We start from the raw sequence: 16,106 nt of genomic DNA, 5'->3' as shown, positions 1-16,106 counted from the left end.
TGGAACACCACAACTCTTACATGGATGATCATTTCTGTGTTGTCCCAACAGTTTGCATCCTGCACATTGGGTGTGGGACCAGGTGACCTATAGAGGTCCCTTCCAATCCATTCTATTCCAACCAAAATTTGGAATAGATTCTACGATCCTACCAGCTGTCCTCATGCGATACTTGCTAAAAACACATGAGAATGAGAAAAGCAAGCTACTCACCCAGTGTTCAAGAAGCCTCCTTGCATCATAGCAATCAGGTGCTGTCTCCACTTTGTAGAGAAGAGAGAAGTTCACGTGAACATTAAAGAATCCAACTGTAAGGAGAGGACAGAGGTGAGAAACATCCTGCAGCTTGTGCAGAAGGTCCCTGCTCCCCTTCCCATCTCCTCACTCTCCTGTAGGACCACGGTTGTGCTCCCATTCCCACAGCACTGAGGCTCTTTGGGAAATCCCAGACCGCAGCATCCGAGTCTCTGTTATGGCTGCATCGATAGGAATTTTATTAAAGACTTCAAGGGCCCAAACACACAGTTACATTATCACACCTCAATAACAAAGCTGTGGTTCATACCTGAGGTGGACTGTCTCAATTTTTACTGCCTGCTGAGAATGCATAGGCAGAGACAGGAGGATTTGCTGACATCGGACACCTTGCTAAGCATGTGACTTCACTTGTCACATCTATGGTGTTAGTTAGTGTCAATGACTACCACAATAACATTTAAAACAGCCCCCTGAGCACTTAGGTAGCATGGTACCATTGTTACTGGCTGGAGATACTGGGGACAACATGAGGGCCCTCGTTGAGGATGCTTGACTGAAGGCTGCTGGAAAGAACCATAAAAGGCCTGAGAATCAACACTGCCAAAAGTGCGAGGGAGACCACGGTTCAGGTGAGAGAAAGGTTTGAGCACTTCTGCGAAGGTCATTGTTACAAGGACCTGCTGTGGTTCCACAGACCTCAGCAGGGTGAAGGTAAAGGGCAAAATACACCCACACAGGGTTTTCTTCTTTATAGAGAGGTCAACACAGCATAACAAGGGATAAAACAGGATTTAGATCACAGGGAAAACCAGAGTTTATGCACCTTGATCCTTTTTAATTTCTTGTGTTGGAGCACAGTTATCCGTGTTCCCTTCTTGCCTGTGTAAGCTGTGCCAGCCTTGAGGGAAAGACATTTGTAATGCCTGTGAAACCTGGCATAATGATTCCCATTTTAAATGCTGGCCACCCTGCCTGATGTTTTCAAAGTAAACAATTCTAGGCATTCATTCATAGCTAATTTTCCTTGAATCACCTCGTCAAAGCAGATATGACTTTAGCATTTTGCGTGCAATCTGCCACATCACCAGGCAGACAAGGAGAAAATGGATGAGGTTTCTCACCTGTGAAAGGAATGAGTGTGTCTTTACAGACGGTTTGAGCCTGCTTGTAGGTAAAACCAGAGATCGATAGATAAGATAGTAACAGAAAGGAACCATAAAATTCAGAGGAATGGTACTAATTGACAAGGAATATTGCTTAATCAAAGACACATAAAATTCCAGAATTTAAAGAACAGAGATACAAAACAGGGTGGGGAGGGGGCGCAGGGAGGGGCCAGTGCATATTAGGGGGTCACGTAGCTGGTGATTCGGGAATTCTGTATCTCTCAAGTACCTCAGCCAATGGGGAAAGGGAGAGGATGATGCGGCCAGGAAAATATGATTAAAAGGACGCTGTGTTCTACAACAATTTGAGAGACTCCGAGGGAAATGCCCCATGGCCTCTCACTTTATTTGAATATAGTTACAGGCCTCCCCTGTCTCCTTTTTGGATGCAAACCTCTGGCATTGCAAATATTTCTTCACACATGTACAACAGAAAATTGCAGTGCACTGAATCACCCTGTTGCATTACAGGCCTGGGTGCTGAAAGAAAAGCAGGATCACAACATTTTGCCCCAGAAGTGCCATTTTCTTGCGAGTCTGGTAATTGGTGTTTTTTACTTCACACTCTTACATGACTGTCAGAGATTTGATGTTCCAGCTCCGACTATGAGAAATAAATTCAACATATGAATACAAAGCCAAATGTCTATGAATAAGGAGTGTGGTCAGACAGAAGCAGGGTAAGACTGTTTCATACGTAAAACATTGTTCTCTCTACTGTAGTTCAAGTGAAGGAGACTCACCCATGCTCAAAATACAACAGGCCAACTCACTCAAATCAGTGACAATTCATCCATGGACAATAACAGAAACAGGGGCTGGTAATAACTTGAAGTCTCCTATTTATATCCTAAATGACTTCAAATTGTCTTGTGAAATTCAAAGGACAACTGAAATCAAAAGCCCCTTCTGAGCAGGCAAGCTATAGAACCTAATCTTCTACTTCCTAGGCACAGAATTGATTTTTCTCTTTGCACTAAGCCGCAGGCTGTGAAGTCAGCACAGAGTCAAACTGGAGCAAGTGGACAATGAAGCAACTAAAATCCAGCTCTGAGTCGTCAGGCATGCCCTATCACTGGAATAAATACTTTTTTCTTTCCTACAGAAATATAGACATGATATTAGGATATGATCCATCGAGAACACCTGGGGCTTGATTAATCTCCCTGCACATTCCCACATTGCAGTGCTGCAGTTTGTCTCCAGGTAGGATTGAATCTGCAGTGATCACAGGCTCCACTCCATTCCTGTGTTACCAGTGTAATATTTTGAAAAACTTTGCCTCACAGCTGATGTATGGTATCACCCAGTGTCAGGCAGGCTGGATCAGAAAAATCTGCTAGGGGCAAAAAAAACCCAACAAAAAACAACAAATTGCCAAACAAAACCCAAACCCATTCTGATCAGGGATGTCAGGAATTCTGTTTCCGTCTCCTGACAAATGAAAGCATGATTACAACTTCACAGATAGCACTTTATTTCTTTCGCTCTCAGTATCACCAGAAAAAAAGTATCACCAGAAAAAAAAAAAGTATCACCAAAAAAAAAAAAAAAATCTGGTTATTCTCACACATCAAGGAAAATTACCAGCAGGCAGGTGTAGGACCAGTGACCTGCATCCTGTAACCTCATTTGCTTTGATTAACATGTATGTGATTCTGCTTGTGGAAAGAGGACTGAGATGTGATGGCAGACGAGGTCTGAAGCCATGAGACTACTGTGCCACTGAACTTTTAAAGTCCATCTCAAGGACTTTGATTTTGATTTAATAATTTAATAAATAGTTTATTTGGCATCCTGTAAATATGCATGGTTTCCAACATGTGAGCATCAAAATTGAGACTAACCAATAAGACAACTGCAATAAATACATTTCTATATTATTAGCAATCATTTTCAGATATTGAATATTCATCCCTCTCTGAGTTTATTTTAAATTAACAAGAAAACCAGAAAGCAGTGTGTGGGTGAGGCAGGGGGAGGAAGAGATGCAGATTGAATCAGTGAGAGGATGAGAACACACACTTGGACACATGTTTATCATTCCTTCCCAGTAAATCCAGGTGTTTTCCATGCAGAGCATGCTTCTGTAAGCAAACTGCATTGGGAAAGAGAGTAAAAAAGGGAAATAAAGCATCGCTTCCAAAGAAAAAGCTGCTCTACATCCCCATTTGAGTACCTCCCTGCATTATGATTAAACATTTTTAAAGTTTATTCTATTTCTCATTTCTGCTACCTTTGAAATTTAATTGAGATTGCCCACACTAACAGTAAAAAGACAAGTTTAACTCTGCAAAAGAAAAGAAAATCCTCAAGACATGTCAAATAGGACTCAATACATAGTTCAGCTCTAGCATCCATGTGGTCTGGTAACAGTTTGGGTGCTAGATTTTCTCATCCAAAGATGAGAGAAAGTTGATAGATTTGGCAGGAGCTAGATGTTAATTCCGTCTTTTTTATTTGGGAAGAGTTTGAGTTTTCCTCAACAGCCCAGTGCACTGGAAGTGACCCCAGTTCTGCAGGGTGCATTTTAAAGGCACGAATTATCTCTGTACCCTGCATTGCTCTTGAAGAGAAGTGAAAGAAAGGAATACAAAAACCAGCATAGAATTAGTTATTGTTTTGCTGGGATTTGTGTTGGAGTGAAAGGATGATGAGGGTGTTCACGACACACAGCTTAGCATGCTGAACTCAGGGCCTGAATCATTACTGCAGGACTTGGTTCTGTCAGTAACTTTGTGCATTTCCCAGGACACCAAGGAGCAACTGCACAACTCCTATTTTACAGTGACCAAAGTAAAACTAGAAAAAGACTATGAAGAAATACAGAAGACACCCTGGAGAGAAAGAAGTGAATATTGACAAAACCACAAGCCTTTTCACCTCCAAAGACGAATGACAGTTGTGATGCCATCAACACCTGACATTTCACTCCTTGATTTATTTTCTTATTTGTACGGACTCATCTGCAGCCCAGTCTGAGAGAGCATCCCAGGAAAGGGTATGAATTGTGTCCAGACTTGCAGGGCTCTGGCCACTGTACTTCAGGGACCCCCATAATGGCTGAAGGGAAAGGGACAGAATAAGAACAACTGCTGCTCTGGGGCAGAACATGAGGAAAGTGGGCTCCTGTAGGGATAAGCTGCATGTGCACAAATCAGGACACCATCAGACACTCTCTGGGCTGTGGGATGCCCAGAGTCTGCTGGCAGCATCATCCATGTGATTAATCCTGAGCAGGATTACTGTACCTGTCAGGAGAAAAAGACGAGCAGCAGCCATCCAGACCCTATCTGTAGAGTGCTGTTCAGGCCCATGCAGGATCCCCTTCATTTCCTAGGCATGTTCTGAAAAAGAGATGTTGGTGAGCACCCCCTTCCCACTTAGCTGAGAAATTCAACTGCTCCTGCAATCTGCTGGAATAGCATTGACAGCACAGATGCCCAAAAGTCCTCGTTCCCTGTGACCAGGGCGAGTCAGTCTTCTCCCAGCTTTCTACACTATTACTCTAGCAATTTTTTGCTGACTTTTGCAGTAACATTTAAGGAATGAAACATTGTGCTCCCAATCTGTGGTACATAAATAGCACTTCCCACATATTTTCATACTTTCTTCTAAGAACACCATAGTTATTTAAAGGCTCTGCTCAAAAACTCACCTCCCTGTGTAGCACAGCTCAAGTAGATATTTTGCTCCACACTGTTTCTTCTGTCAGATGCCAGAAGACCGGTGAAGGAAATATGAAGAGGAAATCAGATGGGATGTTACAATATTTTCAGTGGGCCAGGAAATGAAGAGCAAGTTATTCTGTTCTGAAACCACATTTATTAGGTCCTGGAAAATCTGCTGCAATAACTAATCTCTGCTTCCAACCTTCTCTTTTATTACTCCAGAAATGATTTGTTGACTTTTGCAATAATATTTAAGAAACAAATCATTACTCTCCCAGCCTGCGGTACGTCACAGGCTAGTCCAGGTTTTGTCCAGAGCAAAGTCCAGACTATGCAGCACTGTAAAACACAAATTAGACAGAAACAACTGAAGAGCTCCCCTTGTTTCTTTCAAAAGTGACTGCACTAAAGAACACCAGTTGAAAATTCCCCACAACAGCTAGCCCCTATTTGTAGTACGTAATACAGTAGTGTAAAGATCTTTCTTCCCTCCTGCAAGATATTCATTAGTCATTTCCAATTATCGCTTGCTGCTGAGAAAGATTTAATGAGTGAGATCTCAGAGAGAGTGACCCCTGAGAAGGACACCCCTGTGTGCCTGTCATTTTTGTTGGCCAGAGATCACCTTCTGATTTTTGTGAGTTAGCTCCAGAGGGACAAAATTGGCCCTGGAGGATACTCCTGCAGGAGTACGATCTTAAAAGTTCTGACAGCAGCTCCTGTTTGTTCACTTCCCTTACAAGATTTGAGAAGGATGTAAGAGAAACCGGAGAAACCCCGAACTTCCCAAGGCTGCTGAACACCGCACCTTGCTCCTCCAGGCACTCTGGGCTCCAAATGGAATAGAAGCATCCCTCCCTTCGGCTTTCCTACATAACCTACCCATCCATCGTCACTTTATTGCTCACAAATCTGTCTCCGCCTCTTGGTTACCCCTATTTAAACACCCCAGACTTCAAGTTTTTCCTCAAAAAACTGAGAGCACCCCTTAGCCAAACTGCTTTATATCTCAGGAGCTCTTCTCCTGCTTTGCCTTCCCCCTGTGCACCTGCTCAGACCCTCTCACAGTCAAGTAGCCACAGCTGAGCACCCTCCTGTCATCCTCCAGACTCAACCAGCAAGTCTCAGTCTCCTATTTTGGGCAGGTCACATCCATGGAAATTCCTCGGCAAGTGCTGCGTCTCACCAAATCCATGCTGAATAGCTTCTATAATTTGCATAAACTCTTGCATGCAGAGCCTTTCTTCTGAACAGGGACTGCACAGGACTTTTCAATCATTTTAATTTCCTTTGTCTTCTTTTATCTGTTTCCACATTTTTCAGTTTCCTTTGTGTTTGAAAGTATTCAGCACAAGTTGTTCATCAGCTTCACTGGACATGACTGCAAAGGGTCTGGAATGCCAGGAGAGGGCATCTCATCTTTAACTCAGAGGCAGACCCTGATCGAATAGCCAGTATCCGGCATCCATTTCTAGTCAAAACTTTCATGAGAAGATTTAGAAAATGACCTTTAGGACTTAGAGCAGGAAAAGACTCTGTCTGAGGAGTACAATGAAATGAAGCAGAGAGCCAACACAGACCACATTCAGGCTCACTAAGGCCATTCAGATAAAAATAAATTTTGCTTTACATTGGATGAGTGAAGATTTTTGCCAGGAGGTTGCTATGGTGACTTTTCAGCTCTTCCAAACCTCCTCATACCGTAATTCCATCTCAGAGCCCAGGAGCTAAGAATCTGCGATTCTTTGGAGGAAGAATGTGGGTGGCCGACTCTTCAGGGTGTTTGTTAACCAGCCATTTTTATTCTAAAATGAAAATATTCATATACTTGTGCCTTTAACAGGTGCTTGTGGTTTCTGTATAGTCTTCAGGCATTTCTGGCTGCCATGCTCCAAGATCTTCTTGAATAACTTTTTAATTAAGAGGCTCCCTCTTCAGAACACCTCCATCCTGCAAAGGTTAATTAAAGGATGTTTAGCTCCAATTGGGCTGAGCTTTCTTCAAATCACTGCACATTTCACTTCGGTACCTAAACTAAAAAGTGCACAATGACAGCAGAATTTTTGCATTTCCTCAGCTTTTGTCATTTACATTTATTGCCGTGCGAGATCGGCTCCGGGCGGACGCCTGCGGGCACGCACGGCGGGGGGCGGGGGGGAGTAGACGGCGGCCGCTTTCCCCTCGACTCTGCGAGGCTCAGTCCACGCGGGAACAGACGAAATGGCGACACGGGGCTCGGGTGCAAGCACCTGTTTATTGTGGGAGCGTGTTCCCCGAGACACTGGGGGAGCGAGCGGGGCTCTCGGTTATACTCCATGCCGGGGGCGGGGGGGAACCTGAGCCGCGGCCAATGGGACGGGAGGCAGGGGACAGGGGCAGGGAAACCCCGGAGACCGCGACGGGACAGCCGCGGGGGGGGGGGGGGGGGGGGGGGGCAGGGACGGCCCGCGTGGTGAGGGGAAAGGCGGAGGGGCGGGGGACAGCGACCGGACCGCATGGTGAGAGGGCGAGAGAAGGGAACAAAGGGTCGGGACAAGGGACCGCGGCGGGAAGGGGGAGTGGGGGGGGGGGGGGGGGAAGAAGAGAAAATTACAAATCCTACATACATTAGTTGTCACTGACTGAGCACTGAAAACACAGAGGCTATGCAAATATTATTCATGCTCTCCAGTCATCAGACTTACCCAGTCCTGCAGAGCTCCCCTGAGATAAGGCACCATTAAAAAAGAATTAAAGCCTAAAATACATATCGTTTGATTTAGAAACAATCAGAAAGCCGTTGTTCAAAATAAACAGTGTAAAATATTGAACAGCAAAGGGAATCGGTACTAAGTTTCAGCACACGATTGTCACTCTTTTTCTTCAAGACAAATGCATCAGCAGCCTTGCACAGCTACACAGCACAGGGGAGCGGGTCAAGGGAGAGCTGGAACTACCCTCAGGACACCGACCTGTATATAGCAGCATAAAATCATAACAAATACTATCTATGGTTCATAAACCAGAAGCCAGTAAATTTTATTGTAAAATATTAGATTGCTTCACTATGTAAGGGCATGAAAAGGTAGCAGGGTGTTCAACTTCTCTTTCAACAACCTTGAAAGATGTAAATACTAGGGAGCATTTCCTGAGAGAAGGTGTAGCAGCTCCAGGTGTGACCAATGAGGATGAGGAGGGGGCAACCCCTGCCAGAGGCTGATTTCAGAGGATAAACCCGGGCACACCTGCACAGGGAACTGTTAGTCCAGAGCAGGCAACGGAGACATCCCTAGCGTCCCTCCAGGAATGACGGCTGGAGCATCCAGCAGGAGCTGCGGAGCAGGCTGCAGAGCACCTGGGCACGGAGCATCCCTTCGAGAAAATGCCGAGGGAGGAGCCCTCTTGCCAAGGGGCAGCACCTGAGCAGGTTAGGCAGCATGCAGGGTCCCGGCGCCGTTTCAGCTTTCCCCTTTTATCAGTTCCTCTCCAGTGGCCCCAGAAAAGAGAGGGGTTATTAGGAGGAAAGGGGTTTAAATTGAGGGGAAAAGCTTCTTTTTCCACAATTGTTTGCATTCAAATTGAAGAGGAAGCCACTTCCCCTGCAATTTTAGTGGTCTCAATCAAAGGAAACCCTGCCTTTTCCATGTTGTTGGGGTATTGATTGATAGGGAATCCCCATCTTTCATTAATTTGCAGTTTAAATGGAAGGGGAAAACTTTCATGATGATTTTTTATGGGTTTAAATTAAGAGTAACTCCCCCCTTTTCATCATCCTAAGGCTTAAATTGAGAGGGAAGCCCAACTTTCACTCCTTTTTAAGGGTTTGAATTGATGGAAAAATCCCCCTTTTTCTGTCACTGGAGAGATTTAAACTGAGGAACACCCCTTTTTGCCCAGTATTTTAAGGGGTTAAATTAAAGGGGAGAAGCCATTTATTTGCCATTGTATTAGTCTAAGTGGAGGCAACTGCCCCATTTCCTCATTTTAAGGGGTTCAGTTGAAGGAAGCTCTGTCTTTTTCAGCATTTTAAGGGCTTAAAACTGCACTTCAGGGCACTTCTACCCACACCCTGGTACCAAATATCTCGGATGGGAGCAAGCCCAGCGCATATGTAATGCTAACACCATGTGGGAATCCACTCATGTTACACTGAGAGCTCACCAGCAAGAGGCAATGGACCCAGTTCATCACTTCCATGGGAATTGATACTGTTGAGTAAATTTTTGTTGTAGTGATTGGGTAATTTCAGGGGGTGGCCCTTCTTTCATGGCTCCTGGCTCGTGGACTCTATCGCTGGCCCTTTTCTCTGTGAAACATAGGTCACCCTCCACGGTTCCTGATGTCTGTTTGGAGGAGGTGCTTGTTCTTTCCAGGGCAGGCAGAATTCTTGCTGGCAGCAGTTTTGCTCCAGGATAAATCCTGTACCATTCAGAACTGGAAGGTGTAGAAAGTCACTCGGGGCCACAGGCTGCGTGACCCGACCTGTGCCATTTTTCCCTGTAAAACCAACCTCACCCTCCTTGTGTGTCGATGTCTGTTCACTGGAGGCGTGCTGCTCTCCTAGGGCAGCAAGAGTTCCTGGTGTTGGCAGCTGTGGTCTCTGAGAAATCATTCACTGTTTGCAATTTTGGTTGGATGCACAATTTCTGTTTGGCCAGGAGCACACATAGAGGAAAGATTGTTCATTATCTTAGAAATGAAAGTCTGGCACTCCATTGTTTAAGGGGCTGAAAAAGGGCTGCGTAGGGGAGGTCTAGCCCCCAGGACCTTTCTTCACCTCATCCCCCACTGTAGCAGGGGTGTAGCAGCTCCCCATGTGACCAGCTGCTTTCAGTGCAGCTACCTGGGCACATCTGCACAGGAAGCTGCTAATCCAGAGGGGCTAACAGGGGTGTCCCAAGTCTCCCTCCAGGAACTATGGCCGGAACATCCAGCAGGGACCGGGGAGCAGCCTGATCCACCTGGGTACAGAGCATCCCTTTGAGAAAACACCAAGGGAAGAGACCTTTTGCCAAGGGGCAGCACCTGAGCAGGCTGGGCAGCACATGGGGTTCCATGGGAGAGCTTTCAACTTTCCCCTTTTATTGTGTCAGTCCCTCCATAGAACTCCCAGACCTTCCACAGCACTCCCATAGAAGAAAGAGGTTATTAAGAGAAAAGGGGCTTAAATTATGGGGAATTTTAATGGTCTCAATTTTAATGGTCTCAGTTGAAAGAATCCCTGCCTTTTCTATGCTGTTAAGGGTGTTAATTGATAGGGAATCTCCATTTTCCATTATTTTCCAGTTTAAATAGAAGGGGAAAACCTTGACAATGTTCCTTATGGGTTTGAATTAAGGGTAACCCTTTTTATTGTCCAAAGGCTTAAATTGAGGGGGAAGCCCAGCTATCCCACTTTCTTAAGGGTTTGAATTGAGGGGAAAATCCCTCTGTCTTCATTACTGGAGAGATTTAAAGTGAGGAAAGCCTCTCTTTCCCCAATATTCTAGGGGATTAAATTAAAGGGCAGAAGCCATTTATTTGCCATTGTATCCATTTCAGTGGAGGCAACTTCCCCATTTCCTCATTTTAAAGGATTCACTTGAAGGAGCCTCTTCTAAAATGCTTTTCCAGAATTGTAAGGGTTTAGAACTACCTTTCAGGGCACTTCTTTCTGTGCCCTAGGACTAAATATCTCAGAGAAACCTTTATGCTGCCCTGGAGCCTATTATTTTTCTTTTTTTTTTTTTTATAATGTAGGTAACCCTAATTAGTAGCCCCAAGGAGACTTAGGCCGTGCATATAATTAGTATTCTTCTCAACCCTTAGTCTCATGTTGAATACTACTTGGTAGGCACTGAGGAATAATTATATAAGCTAACAGCAAATTACCCAACTTATCAAGAAATACTACCTTGAAACAAAGTTGTATTTCTTACCAGTTTTCTTGCCCTTTTGCTGCAAGTAGCTGTAGCAAAAAAGAAAGCGCTGTCATTTCCCTGAAAAGTTTTCTTCTACGTCAAGCCCTCTATTCCCCTTGCATTCAAATCAGAGGAGCCAAATAGCTGTTGCTGCTCTGAGGGCTTTTATACCCGGTGGGGTTTGCCCCTTCCCTTTTCCTGGGTGTCATGGGAATGAGAGGCGGGCCCAATCAGGGGTATATTAACCCCAGCCTTTGCCAAGGGGCTTCATTCCCTCCCTGAGATCAGTAGGGGTAAGTGGTCTCCTCTCATTTTGATGAAGCAGCTCTTTCAGCTTTTCTCAGCTTGTTTTCAGCAGGTGCTTTTGGGCTTCTAGTGCAACAGAGGCTTTGAAGATACTGTGAAGAAAAAAATGGTGAATGTATGGAGTATTTAAATTCATGATTTGGGGTTGTGCATTCAGGGGTGGTAAGGTGCTTTTGTAATTTCTGGGGGTTTTTTATTTTTTTTTAAGGGGGAGTGCAACTTCCTGTAATTCCAGGTTGTGTCAAGTACAGTATTTTTTCAGCAGACTGATCATGATACAAAAGGGATCTGTCCTGTGTCAAGTATGATGTCTGAGATAGAGGTTTCAGGTGAGTTGAGGATTGTGACTAGGAGAGGGAGAGTGAGCAGGTTACCCAGTTAGGAGTTATTGTGGTGGGGGTTTGAAAGCAGCAGGGTGAAAATGGTGTCTATTTGAAAGGCTTTTCACAAGCATAGCAGAGGCAGCCATGTGTCATACAGCCCACAACCTCATCCACTGAACTTACAGAAATACCATGTAACTTTGGCTCTCTAACCCAGGTGCCACTCATAATAACAGCCAAACCTTAAACTCAGGATGAAGCTGGAGACTTGAGCACCCAGACACTCTCAGGTGAGGATAAGTAGCTGACTTGCTGGGATTTGGCCCACATAACACTAAACTCATCCATTGATTTTCCTGTTCTTTATTCTAGCTGACTAAGAGGTTAACAGGTGATCCCCTCCAAGGCAGACTCATTTCATGTCTAACGTGGATTCACATCACCAGTCATCCAAAAGATAAGATGGGGCCACAGCCTGGAGAGGGGAGTAGTGGCCCCCTTCTGCACCTGATGGGGATTTGCATCCCCAGATATGTGCAAGATAAGTTGAGGTCTACAACCCACAGAGGGGAAGGAAGAGAGGTGCCTGGCTGGGACTACCCAGAGGAGTTTTTGAGTTAGTTTTGGAGATGGGGATGCGCAACAAGCGTCTCCTTAGGCCACATAGAGGGGAAGGGTTTCTTTTGATCACAGTGCAGAGTTGCTCAGGGCAGAGCAGTTCCGATGTGTGTCCTGTCACTTGTCTCTGGTGCACTCTGTGTTCTTTGGGTCTCTCAGTCCTTTCTTCTCATCAAAAGCTCTCTCTCCCTGTCCTGTCCCCTCGTTTGTCATGTTGTGTGTCACGGGTGTCTGCACATATTTGTCCCGGAGCTGCTCTGCCCTGCTGCATAGCCTGTAATAGCACAAGTCCTGGGGACTTGAAATTGGTAATGCAGGGTGCAGTTGGGCTCTAGATTGTGTTCGTTGATTTCCATAATAATTTTAGTGCTGTTAAGTTGTCCTGCAGACGTTTGACACTAGTCCTGACTTCCTTTCAGATGCAGACATTTCAAATGCTTGGATGGCAACTCTGTTACTGCAGTGTTTTTTGCCTTTATTTTTAGGAGGTCCAGACAGATAGTAGCAGTCAAGGCCATATGTCCAAGGTGAGCAGTGGACAGAAGCAGTTGTTTTTTCTCAAGTCTCAATTTTTGGTGCAACTCTGAGCATCCATTCTTGTTTTTGTGCTTTAGGGAATTGACTGAGAGTACGCATACCTCTGTAACCCACTGGCTGCTGGACCAGGTTTCATGCACTTGTGATCTCGCTGGAAGCATTACAGGACCCTGTGATGGACCTTCCAATTTTGCATTTCAAGGTCCCATCCTGGTAGCCCGGCAGAACGGCCGAGGAGTTGCAGTGAGTCGGGGAGGTAGGGAGGAGGAGTAGGAGTCCACTCATGTTTCAGCAATGCCTTGTCACCTTGTGTCCACTTAACCTAGGTGTACCCTGCGATGACAGCGTCAGAATCCAAGCACGCCCGAAGCATGCAGGCCAAGAACCCGGGCATTCTAAGGAGAATGGTGAGTAGCACAATTATCAGGTTTTGGCCGAAGTGCTGTTAAGACTGTGCACTGATGTTTGGTTTTCTTTCTCTTGGCAGACCAAGAGGTGGCAGCTGGGACTTACCAGACAGGGAGACGGCCTTCTTCTGCAGCCAACAGGGATTTGCATCCCCAGATGTGTGCAAGATAAGTGGAGGGTTGTGACCCACAGAAGGGATGAAAGCGGGCTGCCGGGTTGGGACTTCCTAGAAGGGGTTTTTGTGTCTGTTTTGGAGATGGGGATGTGCAAGAAGCGTCTCCTTAGGCCACCTGAAGGGAAAGCGTCTGTTTTGATCACAGTGCTGAGGTGCGCAGGGCAGAGCAGTTCTGGTGTGTGTCCTGTCACTTGTCTCTGGTGCATTCTGTGTTCTTTGGGTCTCTCAGTCCTTTCTTCTCCTCAAAAGCAGCTCTCTCTGTCCTGTCCCCTCGTTTGTCATGTTGTGTGTCACGGGTGTCTGCACGTATTTGTCCCGGAGCTGCTCTGCCCTGCTGCATAGCCTGTAATAGCACAAGTCCTGGGGACTTGAAATTGGTAATGCAGGGTGTAGTTTGGCTCTATATTGTATTAGGAGATTGCCATAAGATGTTTAGTACTGATAAGTTGTCCTGCAGCCGTTTTACACTAGTCCTAACTTCCTTTCAGATGCAGACAGTTCAAATCGGTGGCATACGGCACCAGTCCTGGGTGAGGATCTTCCCATGAGTAGGACAGTCATTGTTTGCAGTTGCAGGGGAAGCCTAAATGGTGGCTCTGTTACTGCACTGTTTTTTGCCTTTATTTTTAGAAGGTCCAAGCAGATAGCAGCAGTCAAGGCCAATGTCCAAGGTGAGCAGTGGACAGAAGCAGTTGTTTTTGCTCAGGTCTCAATTTTTGGTGCAACTCTGAGCATCCGTTTTTGTGCTTTAGGGAATTGACTGAGAGTACGCATACCTCTGTAACCCACTGGCTGCTGGACCAGGTTTCATGCACTTGTGATCTCGCTGGAAGCATTACAGGACCCTGTGATGGACCTTCCAATTTTGCATTTCATGGTCCCATCCCGGTAGCCCGGCGGAATGGCCGTGGAGTTGCAGTGAGTCGGGGAGGTAGGGAGGAGGAGTAGGAGTCCACTCATGTTTCAGCAATGCCTTGTCACCTTGTGTCCACTTAACCTAGGTGTACCCTGCGATGACAGCGTCAGAATCCAAGCACGCCCGAAGCATGCAGGCCAAGAACCCGGGCATTCTAAGGAGAATGGTGAGTAGCACAATTATCAGGTTTTGGCCGAAGTGCTGTTAAGACTGTGCACTGATGTTTGGTTTTCTTTCTCTTGGCAGACCAAGAGGTGGCAGCTGGGACTTACCAGACAGGGAGACGGCCTTCTTCTGCAGCCAACAGGGATTTGCATCCCCAGATGTGTGCAAGATAAGTGGAGGGTTGTGACCCACAGAAGGGATGAAAGCGGGCTGCCGGGTTGGGACTTCCTAGAAGGGGTTTTTGTGTCTGTTTTGGAGATGGGGATGTGCAAGAAGCGTCTCCTTAGGCCACCTGAAGGGAAAGCGTCTGTTTTGATCACAGTGCTGAGGTGCGCAGGGCAGAGCAGTTCTGGTGTGTGTCCTGTCACTTGTCTCTGGTGCATTCTGTGTTCTTTGGGTCTCTCGGTCCTTGCAGGCATTCTTGTTGTCAAAAGCTCTCATTCCCTGTCATGTCCCCTGGTTTGTCACATCCTGTCCTGTGTCACGGGTGTCTGCACATTTATCCTGGTGCTGCTCTGCCCTGCTGCATAGCCTGTAATAGCACAAGTCCGGGGGACTTAGAAATTTGTATTGGGAGATTGCCATAACATTTTTGGTGCTGTTAAGTTGTCCTGCAGCCGTTTGACACTAGTTCTAACTTCCTTTCAGATGCAGACAGTTCAAATCTGTGGCAGAGGGCATCAGTCCTGGGTGAGGGTATTGCTATGAGCAGGTCAGTCATTGTTTGCATTTGCAGGGGAAGCGTAAATGGGTGACTGTGTTACAGCGGTGTTCTTTGCCTTTATTTTTAGGAGGTCCAGACAGATAGCAGCAGTCAAGGCCCAGGGTGCCAGGTGAGCAGTGGACAGAAGCAGTTGTTCTTGCTCAGGTCTCAATTTTTGGTGCTACTGTAAGCATCCATTCTTGTTTTTCTGCTTTAGGGAATCCACTTGGAGTATGCCTAGTAGCTGTCACCAACCGGCTGATGGCCCGGGTTTCCTGTGCTTGTGAACCCTCTGGAAGCATTACAGGACTCTGTGATGAAGCCTTGAAATTTTGTATTTCAAGATGGCATCCGGGGAGCCTTTGGCAGTGGCCAAGGAGTTGCGGCAAATCACTGAGGTAGGGAGCGGGAGCCAAGGTCCGCTTAGGTTTCAGCAATGCCGAGTCACTTTGTCTCTCCTTAACCCAGGCAGACCCTACAATGATGGTGGCAGCCTCTGAGCATGGCCAAAGTGTGCAGCCCGAGCAACTGGGCATTCTTAGGAGAATGGTGAGTAGCAGAATTGCTGGGTTTTTTCCATGGTGCAGCTAAGATCATGCAGTGATGTTTGGTGTTCTTGATTGTAGCTGAGCAAGGGACCACAGCCCGGTGACCACAGGACCTTCCCAGCAGGCGAGGCAGCCTTCTCAACCCCAGATGCTGGAGAGATAAGTTGAGGGCTAAGGCCCACAGAGGGGAATCAGCTTTGTGGGCGGGGATGTGCAAGAAGTGCCCCTCTAGGCCACTTAAAGGGAAAGTGTCTGTTTAGATCACAGTGCTGAGGTGCACAGGGCAGAGCAGTTCCGGTGTGTGTCCTGTCACTTGTCTCTGGTGCACTCTGTGTTCTTTGGGTCTCTCGGTCCTTTTTTCTCATCAAAAGCTCTCTCTCCCTCTCCTGTCCCCTCCTTTGTCACGTCCTGTCCTGTGTCACGGGTGTCTGCA

At 46.3% G+C, this 16,106-nt stretch overlaps 2 protein-coding genes across 8 annotated transcripts in view; one reads left to right on the top strand and one right to left on the bottom strand.

Annotated features, from left to right (window-relative positions):
- Positions 1-11,100, bottom strand: part of BRS3 (bombesin receptor subtype 3) — a 33,466-nt gene extending 22,366 nt beyond the window's left edge. Inside the window, exons 1-5 of one of the 7 annotated variants that reach the window (XM_030272342.4) lie at positions 10,993-11,072; positions 7,780-7,832; positions 5,083-7,045; positions 4,676-4,771; positions 214-308 (exon numbers count right to left, since the gene is read on the bottom strand). The gene's annotated coding sequence lies outside the window, so the exon portion shown is untranslated. Of the gene's footprint in view, positions 1-213; positions 309-4,675; positions 4,772-5,082; positions 7,046-7,186; positions 7,415-7,779; positions 7,939-10,992 lie in introns of those variants that run through there. The other 6 variants (XM_072928989.1, XM_072928990.1, XM_072928991.1 and 3 more) reach the window with 6 other exon arrangements.
- Positions 9,273-15,242, top strand: LOC140680260 (uncharacterized). Its single transcript, XM_072928995.1, has 8 exons — positions 9,273-12,748; positions 12,836-13,001; positions 13,085-13,165; positions 13,246-13,871; positions 13,972-14,012; positions 14,094-14,259; positions 14,343-14,423; positions 14,504-15,242. Exons 4-8 carry the CDS (start codon positions 13,722-13,724, stop codon positions 14,951-14,953), a joined length of 888 nt encoding a protein of 295 aa, XP_072785096.1. The 5' UTR covers positions 9,273-12,748; positions 12,836-13,001; positions 13,085-13,165; positions 13,246-13,721; the 3' UTR covers positions 14,954-15,242.
- Positions 15,243-16,106: the final 864 nt, after the last annotated feature.

Source organism: Taeniopygia guttata, chromosome 4A (genome assembly GCF_048771995.1).
Source record: "Taeniopygia guttata chromosome 4A, bTaeGut7.mat, whole genome shotgun sequence".
Taxonomy (NCBI): domain Eukaryota; kingdom Metazoa; phylum Chordata; class Aves; order Passeriformes; family Estrildidae; genus Taeniopygia; species Taeniopygia guttata.
Note: the sequence above shows the minus strand (reverse complement) of the source record. Positions and strands in the feature narration are given on the sequence as shown.

Coding starts and splice junctions, on each gene's coding strand:
- LOC140680260 (XM_072928995.1), top strand. CDS start 13,722: ATGCAGGGTGTAGTTTGGCTCTATATTGTATTAGGAGATTGCCATAAG. Junction 14,260..14,342: donor GGAATGGCCGTGGAGTTGCA/GTGAGTCGGGGA, acceptor CACTTAACCTAG/GTGTACCCTGCGATGACAGC. Junction 14,424..14,503: donor CGGGCATTCTAAGGAGAATG/GTGAGTAGCACA, acceptor TTCTCTTGGCAG/ACCAAGAGGTGGCAGCTGGG.